This window comes from Oryx dammah, unplaced genomic scaffold (genome assembly GCF_014754425.2).
Source record: "Oryx dammah isolate SB20612 unplaced genomic scaffold, SCBI_Odam_1.1 HiC_scaffold_1, whole genome shotgun sequence".
Lineage (NCBI taxonomy): Eukaryota > Metazoa > Chordata > Mammalia > Artiodactyla > Bovidae > Oryx > Oryx dammah.
In genome coordinates this window covers 52,405,997-52,418,105 of record NW_024070185.1, presented here as the reverse complement: position 1 = coordinate 52,418,105, position 12,109 = coordinate 52,405,997, and the positions used below count along the sequence as shown (strand labels likewise).

The 12,109-nt window shown below is 43.6% G+C and overlaps 1 protein-coding gene across 3 annotated transcripts in view; it reads right to left on the bottom strand.

The window, feature by feature from the left end:
* The window catches only part of VPS13A (vacuolar protein sorting 13 homolog A), a 277,384-nt gene extending 274,058 nt beyond the window's left edge, over window positions 1–3,326 (bottom strand). For all 3 annotated transcript variants that reach the window (XM_040257403.1, XM_040257484.1, XM_040257562.1), the window contains exon 1: window positions 3,105–3,326. In XM_040257403.1, the coding sequence (XP_040113337.1) occupies window positions 3,105–3,204 (100 nt within the window). In that variant the 5' untranslated portion in view covers window positions 3,205–3,326. The remainder of the gene's footprint in view (window positions 1–3,104) is intronic.
* Between the last annotated feature and the right edge of the window lie 8,783 nt (window positions 3,327–12,109).

Below are 12,109 nucleotides of genomic sequence, written 5' to 3'. Positions count from 1 at the left end.
TCTTACAAAGGACTTGCATCCATAATACTTAAAGAATTTTCAAGGGTTTGGAAATTCCTTAAAATGTCTAAACAAAGTTACAATATGACTCAGAAATTCCACCTCTATACATAAGAGAACTTAAAGTATATGTGCATGAAAAACCTGTACATGAATGTTCACAGCAGCATTAGTCATAAAAGGAAAAAGTAATAATAATTTAAATCTCCATCAACTGATGAAAAGGTAAACAAAATGAGTTACACCCATACAATGGAATGTTACTAACAGCCACAAAAAAGAATGAAATACTGATATATGCTACAATATAAATGAACCTTGAAAATATAGTACTAAGTGAAAGAAGCCAGAAACAAGAGGCCATGTATATTATGATTCAATTTACATGAAATGTCCAGAATTGGCAACCAATAGAAAACAAAAAGTTTATTAGTGATTGCCAGAGGAACATGGGGATAAATTTGTAGTGACTGTTAACAGGTATGAGATTTATTTTTGGAGTGTTGAAAATGTTCTGGAATTAGATGTAGCGACAGTTGCACAATTTTGATGCATGCCACACACGAATGCCTCTCAAATTCATTTCATTTAGTAAGTGAAAGGAATGAACTAAGAAATCAGGTCCACAAAGATACATACCACATAATTCCATTTATATGGCACTCTAGAAAAGGCAAAACTGTAGGGATGGAAAACGACCAATGGTTGCCAGGAGGAAGGGTAGGAGTTGGGTGGGAGACTACAAAGGGGCAGCAGAGGGAATTCTGAGATGTGGAAAACAGTGGCTGACTTTATTTTGGGGGGCTCCAAAGTCACTGCAGATGGTGACTGCAGCCATGAAATTAAAAGACGCTTACTCCCTGGAAGGAAAGTTATGACCAACCTAGACAGTATATTCAAAAGCAGAGACATTACTTTGCCAACAAAAGTCCGTCTAGTCAAGGTTATGGTTTTTCCAGTGGTCATGTATGGATGTGAGAGCTGGACTGTGAATAAAGCTGAGTGCCGAAGAATTGATGCTTTTAAACTGTGGTGTTGGAGAAGACTCTTGAGAGTTCTTTGGACTGCAAGGAGATCCAATCAGTCCATCCTAAAGATCAGTCCTGGGTGTTCATTGGAAGGACTGATGCTGAAGCTGAAACTCCAATACTTTGGCCACCTGATGTGAAGAGCTGACTCACTGGAAAAGACCCTGATGTTGGGAAGATTGAGGGCAGCAGAAGGGGACGACAGAGGATGAGATGGTTGGATGGCATCACCAACTCAATGGACATGAGTTTGGGTAAACCCCGGGAGTTGGTGACGGACAGGGAGGCCTGGTGAGCTGCGGTCCACGGGGTTACAAAGAGTCCGAGGCGACTGAGCAACTGAACTGATGTTTTTTCTGTATAAGGCTGTGATGCTGGATACATGCTTCCTTGTATTTGTCAAATTGATAGAATTGTGCATCGCAAGAGTGAATTTAGTGTATGAGTATTTCAAATTAACAAATCCACTGATAAATCAAACTCTACACCAACCTCCACCTTGAAGTAGAAGCAATTTTCGACTACAGGTTAAAAGCAAAGCACATCACAAAATGTTCTCAAGGCTTCCTACTGAGGTGGGTGGAGACAAGTTTTATCATTATTATTTTACAAATGAAAAGCAGCACAGATTAAACTATCTGTAAATTTCTGGTACTAGTCCGTGATGCTGAGCTAGCCTTTATGTTCTTCATTCCTGCAGTCCCACTCTCTACCAAGGTGAAAGTGAAAGTGAAGTCGTGTCCTACTCTTTGCGACCCCATGGACAGTAGCCTGCACCAGGCTCCTCCGTCCATGGGATTTTCTAGGCAAGAGTACTGCAGTGGGTTGCCATTTCCTTCTCCAGGTAATCTTTGTGACCCAGGGATCGAACCCAGGTCTCCCGTATTGTAGACAAATGCTTTACCATCTGAGCCACCATGGAAGGTACTAGATATCAACAGCAGTTAACAAGAAGTTTTCTTTATCAAACTAAATTACCTATTTACACTATTAAATAAAGGAGAAATATCACGATAAATAAGTACTTTAGAAGAAAACTGTCAAGTGTGTGCATATTCAAAAAGACTAAAATTTTTAAAAATATATCTATATATTACACAAGATTAACCCTAGCTTTGGCCTGGGAAAGACATTTCATAAGAAAAAGAATCTAATTTCTAATGGGTGTTTAAAATAGATAAGCTTGTAATACAAAAACAGGTGGAAGCACAGCACTAAAAATTAAACTCCAAATAAAGAAGTACACCAGAATAAACGGATACAAAGTAAAGCATCAGTCCTTCACCATCCAACTTCACATCTCACTTAGCATAAGGACAGCGCACCTAGCTTCTTTAAAATTTCACTAATTCAATGCGACCCACAAAGCCCCAAACCCTTAACAGGCTTGACACACTGCTGGGTCAGATTGTAAATTGACAACACACCACCAATCTTTCGAGCGATCCTGCACAGGAGTTTTCGCTCTGTTATCAGCCGAACCCAGGCGAGCCTCCCGGACTCGAGGCGGTGAGGCCGGAAGGGGGAGCCGAGCAGCCAGCAGGGTTTGGCCGTACCCCGAGGCTGGGCGCGGAAGGAGGACGGCATCTCCGGTCACAGCTCCTTGCTTTCACGTGCGGGGCGGCGTGCGGCCCTCCGTGAGCTGCCCGGGCCTCCATCACAATCCAAGGGGCAAAAATGACAGGGACGAGACCAAGCCCAGGTGTGTCTCGAGGCCGCCCCTCGCCCAACACAGCTGAAACCGGACCTCGAGGGGCAGTAAAGGGCGGCTCGGTGGAATTTGAACTCCAGACCCTTGGAGTCTACTGTGGTTCCCTTCGGCCGAAAGGCGGCGGGCGGGAGGGGGGGGTGGGGAGGGCGCCCTTTTCATCCGGCTTCAGAGACCCCAATCCCCTCCGGCCAGAACAGTAACTCGCCGGTGGAAGCCCGGCAACTGCCTCCCGGCTCTACGTTACATGACCCCAAACGAGTCGGCGGCAGGTGGCAGAGTGGGGCCCGAGGCCCCAGGAAGGCAGGGCCGGCTCTGTCAACGGAAGCACGGGAGGCGAGATGGAGGGACTGCGGCGGTCTCGTTACCTGCCCAGATGCCCAGACTGAGCTGGGACGTGTCCAGGTTCACCACATAGTCCCCCAAGAACCGGTTCAACACGTCCACGACCACCGACTCGAACACCATCTTCCTCAGCCGCGGTGGACGCGGCGCTTCTTCCTCCTGCGCCTGCCCTCCCGAGCCCCTCTCACGAGACTGCTCCGTTCACCGGCTCCTGGGCGGCTCCGACCGTGGTGCCACCAGCGCCGCACGCGTAGCCCCGCCACGAGCCCTATGAGGGGCGGAGGTGGTCGCTCGCGCTGCGCATGTGCGGCTCGGGATCCAGGGTTGGGCGGAGCGCGAGGCCCGAGAGAGAGCTAAGGCGGCTGCGCGGCCGCCTCTCCAGCTCTTGCCCTACTCGGGCGGAGCGCGGCTCCTATTTCTCCTCGGCCCCGCCTCGTCCCCCATCGCCAGGCAACCGGACTGGTACCTGGAGTTACAGGACATTTGTGACCCCGCCCCCACCGGCAGCCTGGCCTCTCCACTGGAGGCGGGGGCGGGGCGGGGCGGGGACGGGGGACGGGACGCCGGGGGCCGCGACGCCGGGGGCCGCGGCGGTTACTCCCTACCTGGAACGCCCCGCCCCTAACTGAGGAGACACGCCCCCACGTGGGCCGGGAGGTCCTAAATCTGAGTAAAGCGGTGGCCAATTAAAAGTGCCTTCTACATTAGTTAGGCTGGAGGCTCTCAAGTGGAGTCCCGGGGAGCTACGCACTTATTACAAGTTGGGAGGTACAGGCGGAACCCGGGCGGTGCTGGCTTCCTAGGTCAGTCCAGCCTGAGTGTCTGGATGCCTGTAACTGCCCCGTTCAGTCCTACGAGCGCTTGGAGAGGTTACGCAGTCGATGACTTAACTTCCGTGGCTGCGAATCGAGAGAGGAAAGTAAAGTAAATTCTGGGTTGTAATTCCATGGTCCCTTCCCTGCATCTGAGATCGCACTCTTTCTTGGTCTGGTTATTTAGACGGAGCCGACTTTCACCCCTTAGAGTCAACCAGTTTTGACTGACACTGCGGAGCGCCCTCCTACGGACACCTGAAGACCTAAGACTCACGGCCCCTGAGCCTTCACAGAATGACCTTAAATAAATACATAAAAATTAGAGCTCTTTCAGAACCACTCCCACAGCCGTGTTTGGTTTTATACAGAAAGAGGGCCAAAGGCCTGAGGTTGTGAAGGCCAAACACGCTGGATGTGAAGTCTGGAGAACTATAATTAATAACCCTCTAAGGGTTTAAGAGATCATAAAGGTGGTCATCGGAGAAGGCAATGGCAACCCACTCCAGTACTCTTGCCTGGCAAATCCCATGGACGGAGGAGCCTGGTAGGCTGCAGTCCATGGGGTCACTAAGGACTGAGTGACTTCACTTTCGCTTTTTACTTTCATGCATTGGAGAAGGAAATAGCAACCCATTCCAGTATTCTTGCCTGGAGAATCCCAGGGACGGCGGAGCCTGGTGGGCTGCCATCTATGGGGTCGCACAGAGTCGGATACGACTGAAGCGACTTAGCAGCAGCAGCAAAGGTGGTCATGTATGGATGTGAGACTTGAACAGTGAAAAAGGCTGAGCGCCGAAGAATTGATGCTTTTGAACTGTGGTGTTGGAGAAGACTCTTGAGAGTCCCTTGGACTGCAAGGAGATCCAACCAGTCCATTCTGAAGGAGATCAGCCCTGGGATTTCTTTGGAAGCAATGATGCTAAAGCTGAAACTCCAGTACTTTGACCACCTCATGTGAAGAGTTGACTCATTGGAAAAGACTTTGATGCTGTGAGGGATTGGGGGCAGGAGGAGAAGGGGACGACAGAGGATGAGATGGCTGGATGGCATCACGGACTCAATGGACGTGAGTCTGAGTGAACTCCAGGAGTTGGTGATGGCCAGGGAGGCGTGGCGTGCTGCGATTCATAGGGTTGCAAAGAGTCGGACACGACTGAGCGACTGAACTGAACTGAAGGATTTAAGATGTAGGAGTGTAGTTTAAATTTCTTTCTGCGTAGCAAATGATGACTTTCTTGTTAATTCTTGCATTATTTTGTACATAGTCATACCAATTTTTTAAGGTTTGAAGGTTTCCCTTTCCAAGTAGAATGTCTGGAAAATACAGTGTAAAATCTTATTTTACATGAGTTGATGTATTGCTTTCCTATCATTTCATATTTAAAGGGACCTTAATTAAGTCGCAGTTCAAGCTCTTGGGCTTTAAGATAATAAAGCTGCAATGTTAGGGATTTGTCCAAGAGGACATGACTCATTTTCTGCAGAAACAGATGGAACTTGTTACTTCTGGATGACTCCACTCCATCATCTCACCTGCTCCTCTTGTATTTGGCTAATGACCCTGGAAATCTACCTCAGAACACCTGAACAGAGAAATTAATGGAAGCTAAAATGCCTGCTGCTGCTGTTGCTACTAAGTCACTTCAGTCGTGTCAGACTCTGTGCGACCCCATAGACGGCAGCCCACAAGGCTCCCCCGTCCCTGGGATTCTCCAGGCAAGAACACTGGAGTGGGTTGCCATTGCCTTCTCCAAAATGCCTAGCAAAGAGGGAAACTTTTTGTCATCAGGGATTTTGCTACTGTACTATGATAAACCACATATACAGTAGCTTCAAAGTTCCACTGTTATATCTAGCACAAGTTTAAAGTACAAGAAATTCCAGAACTCAGTCCAAAAGTATGCTTTAGTAGCTTGCAATCACCTCACACTAGTTTTATACAGTCCATGAAAATCCTGTAGAATTGGGTGAGCGAAGTATCCTGCTAAAATTTTAGAAGTATTAGCTTTTATTTGCTAAAGAGACCAATGAAAAAAATTCTGAGAAACTGTTGGAAATAAAAAACAAGATGAATGTTGTAACAATTCTTGTCTACTGTTAGGTGCTATGTCATGAACATGTTTCCTAAGTATTAAAAGGTACAATTTTCATGTTGCTTAATCCATCTTAGGAATTTTGTAAGCAAAAATAACATCATCATATAAAAGATAGGTGTTTATTTATTAAACCATTAAGTCAAATCTCTGTTAAACCTTGGAAAATAAGCCCAGGGATTACCAAAAAGATGCTGAAGTTTCAAATTTGAAAATGTACCAGTATAAGGTGATTTTCCCTCCATATCCTAATTCATTGTTTGATCAAATAAAAAAGAAAAGCTTTTTTGGTGACCCCCAAACTGCAATATCATCCAACTGTGCAATAGATTAATAACTTTGTAAGCTAGATTTGCTATGATCTTGTGTTTAGTTTACATACTACAGCTTTCTATCTCTGAAGTTTGGGTATGCCGGTAGTAATGCTGGACAGTTTTTCCTCCTAATTGTAATTCCTCTGTCCACAAGGGCATGTCATTGCTGTGCTACTTGTGTTTTTCATCCCCCTCTTGAGGTCAGTACTGAGAAACTAAGCTAGATGTTCAGATAACAAAGCCAATGAAGCACACCACCTTCCTGAAGACTGTCTTGGAGGAGCAAGTCTAGAAGATGGCGATTTTACAGGACTTTTACTGACATGGCCTCATAAAGCTCTACACTCCTATCTGAGTTAACAGTTTAAAAATTATAAACAATCAGAAGTTATTTGGATGTGTGTGTTCCAATCCTAAAAAAAAAAGAGAGAGAGAGAGAAATTTGTTGGAAGGGAGACCTATGAAAAAGGTTGAGAAACTTACAAAAACCTTATTCAGGCAGTGCATGTGAAAATTTAAATCAACAGTGTTTCTAAAGGGCAGTTTAAAACATGTACAAACTGACATATACATGTCTATATACAAGCATGTGCATATGATTTAGCTCAGCAATCCCACTTCTAGAGATTTACTCTAAGAAAATAATTATAAAAATTCAAAAAGCTATCCCACAAACACATTCATTAAAGCATTATTTATAATAGCAAAAAATTAGAAACAATCTAAATGTCCAATAGTAGGGAACATGGTTAAGTAAACACACACATATTACTATTACAAGCTTTAAAAATGATGAAGATCTATACTAATATGGAAAGAAGTCAATACTTGTGAGAAAGTCAATACACTTATGAGAAACAAGGTACAGAATAGTATATGAAGTATATAAATTATGGAATATATATTATATATATATATCTATATATAAAGAAATCCAGATGTATGCTCACCAAATGTTAAGAGTGGTTATCTAGATAATGAGACTTTGGGTAATATGTATTTTCTCTGTTCCTTCGAGCTTAAAAAAATATGTTTCACAGTGAGTATGTATCTTTTCCCCAAGACAAGAAATGTGTCTAAATAAAGTAAAAAGATAACTACAAATCAAGTATAATAACATTTCTTTTACTGATACTAATTGAAATTCTTTTAGCCTAAAGCAAATCATCTTTGGAGATTTTGAACCAAAGAAACTGAGTTTTATTACATTCAGCTATATGCTGTACACTTGGAACATTTAAAAAAAGATGCAAAATTAATTTATTCTTCTAAACTGGTGAAAAGGGATGTATCAGAAATGTTATTTTAGTGTATATTCTTTTGTAATGCTTCAGGAAACTCCATGTGCATATGGATAAACTAGTCTTCCTAAAATCAGAGCCAACTGAAGTTTGTTAGCAAGGTCCCAATCCTGGTGGAGAATTGATATAGAAACATATGTGAATTCTCAAATATTAGCCAAAAGACATGAGCAGACATTTCCTGAAAAGGATATACAGGTGGCAAATAATCACATGAAAATATTCTCAACATCATTAACCACCGGGGAAATGGCTAAAACCACAAACGAGCAATCACTACATACCATCAGAATGGCTGTAAAAAGAAAAAATGATAACTCAAAATACTAGTGAAGGACTTCCCTGGTGGTACAGTGATAAGAATCAGCCTTCCGATGCAAGAGACATGGGTTTGATTCCCGGTCCAGGAAAACTCCACATGTTGCAAGGCAACTAAGCCGGGATGCCACAACTACTGAACCTGCATGCCTAGAGCCTGTGGTCCACAACAGAAGAAGCCCCCGCATGGCAACAAAGAGTAGTACCCCCTCTTTGGAACTAGAGAAAGCCTGCACACAGCAACAGAGACCCAGCAAAGCCAGAAAAATACTTATTTTTTAAAATGCCAGTAAGGTTGTGGAGAAATTGAATCATTTATGCATCAGTGAGTGGCTTCCCTGGTCCATGGAATCACAAAGAGTTGGACACGACTGAACAACTTCCGCACACACACACACATGCATCAGTGGAGTGCTTCCGAGGTGGCACTAGTGGTAAAGAATCCGTCTGCCAATGCTGGAGATGCAAGAGAAGTGGATCCTATCCCTGGGTTGGGAGGAACCCTTGAAGAAGGAAATGGCAACCCACTCCAGTATTCATCCCTGGATAATCCCCGAGACAAAGGAGCCTGGAGGGCTACAATCCACAGGGTCGCAAAAGATTTGGACACGACTGAGTGACTAAGCACGCAAGTACACATGCATCAGTGGTGAGAAAGTGAGACGGTATAACCATTCTGAAAAACAGTTTGCTGCTGCTAAGTCGCTTCGGTTTAGCAGTTTCTAAAAAATAATAATAAAATAAATACACACCATCTGAACCAGCAATTATAGTCCTGAACATTTATCCCAGAGAAAGGAAAATATGTGTTCACATGAAAACTCATACGTGAATGTTTGTAGCAGCTTTATTCATAATAGGCAAAAACTGGAAATCACCCAAATGTTTTCCAACAGATGAATGGTTAAATAAACTATGTTATATACCCATACCATGGAATACTACACAGCAATGAACATAACAAACTCTTGATATATGCAACAATTTGGATGGATTTCTGGGGAATTAAGCTGAATGAAAAATATGATATACATTATAAAAATAGAGAACCAATTAGAAGTTGCCAAAGGTTAGATATGGGATGGAGAGACAAGCGTGACTACAAATGAATAGCAGCAAGGGACCTTGTGTTTTTGGAATAATTCTGCATCTTGATCGTGGTAGTGATTACACATAACTGCATAAAATCATATATACACAAATGAGTGCATATAAAACTGATGAAATCTGAATAAGCATTGGTACCATAAGTGATACCAATATATTTATTTCCTGGTTTTGATATTTCACTATAACTATGCAAGATGTCACCATTGAGGGGCATGATGAAAGGTACATGGGACCTCCCTATGAATTTCTTTTGCAACTTTCTATGAATGTTTAATTAACTTGAAACAATATTTTTAAAGTTTTTGTTAATTTGGCGTCCACTAAGGGATACATTTAAGGATCAAATGAGCCTGAATTAAGAACTTCCATACAGTGCTTTAATATTGTTATGCAAGATACTTGGTAAAATATTTGTCAACTGAAAAAAAGTGCACAGCCCAAATAAAAGTTGAGAATTTGGTGAATATTCTGACACAGCATCTCAGGTAATACTGAGAAACTGTTCTGAAGACGCAAGGTGGAGAGCCAGGGTATATAGGAGTTTTTGCAGCAGAAGCCCAGGTATTCAGAATGACAAAATGTTACTGTTAATAAAAGAAAATCAGATATCTCAAGTTAAGGAATTTAGTATTTCTCTATGTATGAGAAGATGCTGGGCTCACTTAAATCATTCTTTCGAAATGCACCTTAGCTATCTGGGGTCAGTATCCTATGTTTCCTCATTCTGAGCTTCCTCAGGGTACACCATCAGGGGTTGGCTGTAACGGCTGACTGCTAGATGGCCTTGGCCAAGAGCAGCCCATTTGTCTGCATTCTGAGTTCCTTCAGGGTTCGCCATCTAAGTGGTTGTAATGTGATGGCTTGATGGCCGTAACGTCCTTTGTTTACTGAAATGGCAAGCAATATTTTAGTTCACATATTTAAAAAGGAAAAGTATCTGAATGTGACGCCTTATTAGGAAGCATTAAAATATAAATTACTCTGCAGTCCCAGTAAAATACTAGAGAGAGATACAATAACAGATTTTTCAAGCATCTTCCTCTGGCTCTAAATATCTAAAATGACTGACTCCTTCCCAGATTGAAAGGAGTCCCAAATGCTGATGTCCATCAGTGCTTGCTGACCCCAGATTTTCACATGGCTGATTGTTTATCATTCAGATCTCTGCCCAAATGTTGTTGTTCAGTTGCTAAGTTGTGTCCGACTCTTTGGGACCCCATGGACTGCAGTACTCCAGGATTTCCTATCCCTCACCATATTCCGGAGTTTGCCGAAGTTCATGTCCATTGAACTGTTGATGACATCCAACCATCTCATCCTCTGCTCAAATATCTAAGGCCTAATCAGAGGACTTCCCTGCCCTTTCATTCTCAGGTAGCCATCTGTCATACTCTGTCATAGCCACCTTTTTATCTTCATGTTATTTATCACTCTCTGAAATTATCTTCTTTACGGGTTTTAAAAATTTCTGTCTCCCCCATCACTGCTACTTCTAGACAGAGTGCTAATGTGTCTAGTCTACTGTTTTTTTCCTCAGTACCTCGGTGTTTGGCACACAGTAGGTTTTCAATACATTTTTGTTGAAAGAATGAACAAATGTTGGATAAGAAGTCACTCCCAGCTCTCACGAGACTGTACATACCACCAAAGGAGTAGGTTAATAAGCCAAGGCAAACTTAAGGAGGGGGTATTCATAGGATACAAAAAACAGAGACTGTTTGTGGAGTGAAGTTGCAGCCCAGGAGAAGAGGCATCTGAACCTCGGCTGGGTGCCTGCTGCAGTGCTATAAGAGGAATGTGTATGTGTGCTTAGTAGGGTCTCTTTGTGACCCTGTGGACTGTAGCCCGCCAGGCTCCTCTGTCCGTGGAATTTTCCAGGCAAGAATATTGGAGTGAGCTGCTGTTTCCATCTCCAGGGGATCTTCCTGACCCAGGGATGGAACGTGAGGCTCTTGGGTCTCCTGCGTTGGCAGGCAGATTCTTTACCCCTGTGCCACCTGGGAAGCCTATGATAGGCAGGTACAGAGAGTTACAGTGAGACAAAAAGGATGTATGTGGAAGACCAGACTCTAGACCCAGAATTAGGTTCTTGATGGTTGAGCCAAGGTGAGTCCAGAGAGGACAATCTAATCTCAAAAGAGCATCCAGAAGGATCCTTCAGAAGAAAGTGAGCTTATGTCACGTTTGTCCTCCAAAGCTGCTAACATGCTGCCCATATCACCATGGTAATGGCCACAGCCCTTCTGATGGCAGATAAGGCCTTCCTTTCCACCCTCCCCTTATCTAGAAGCTCTTTCCTCAGACACTTGCATGACTCACTCCCTCCATCTTTGTTTGATCTGTGTCATTTTCTCAGCCCTTCCTTGAACAGCCCAGTTAACCTTGATTCCTACTCCTCCTACTCCTCAACTCTCCTATCCCCTTACCTGCTTTACCTTCCCTCAGAGCACTTACCACCTAACATTGCTGTTTTTCACTTATTTATTTTCTGTCCACCTGTCTGCATTATCATGTAGTAATATACTGTAAGCTCCTCAAGGAAGAAATATTATTACTATTGTTTTGCTCATTGTTCTATCCTCTGTGCCTAGAGCAAGGTAGACATTCACCTATTTGTGGAAGGAAGGAAAGGCATACCTGCCCAGTATTGAATCATTGCCAATCAGCTCCAAACTTATCCTTGAATTTGTAGCTCTAGGATGCTGAAGCACTCTGCAAACGACATTAGCAGCTGACTCCTATTTAGGTTTTGTTCAGAATAGGCACTAGAAGGGCCAGAGGAGGAAGAAGAGACTTGCTCCTTTACGTTGGTTCCCCATAAGGCTTCCTGTCTGCTTCCTTTGGTTTTGATTGATTCACCAGCAACCCTTCTTCACCTGACAGCAGCCCCTGAATCTGCCTTGCATTTTCCCCAACTTGCAGAATCAGTATCATCTCACCATTTCAGAGACCTCAGAACCAACCTCGTTGTTCCTGCTCCTAAGGATGCTTCACCTAACTTGGAGACACAGCCTTCTCAGAGGTCCGTGGTTCATCTTGAGGGCTCCTCTCCTTAGTTTCCATGTCTGTCCATTTGC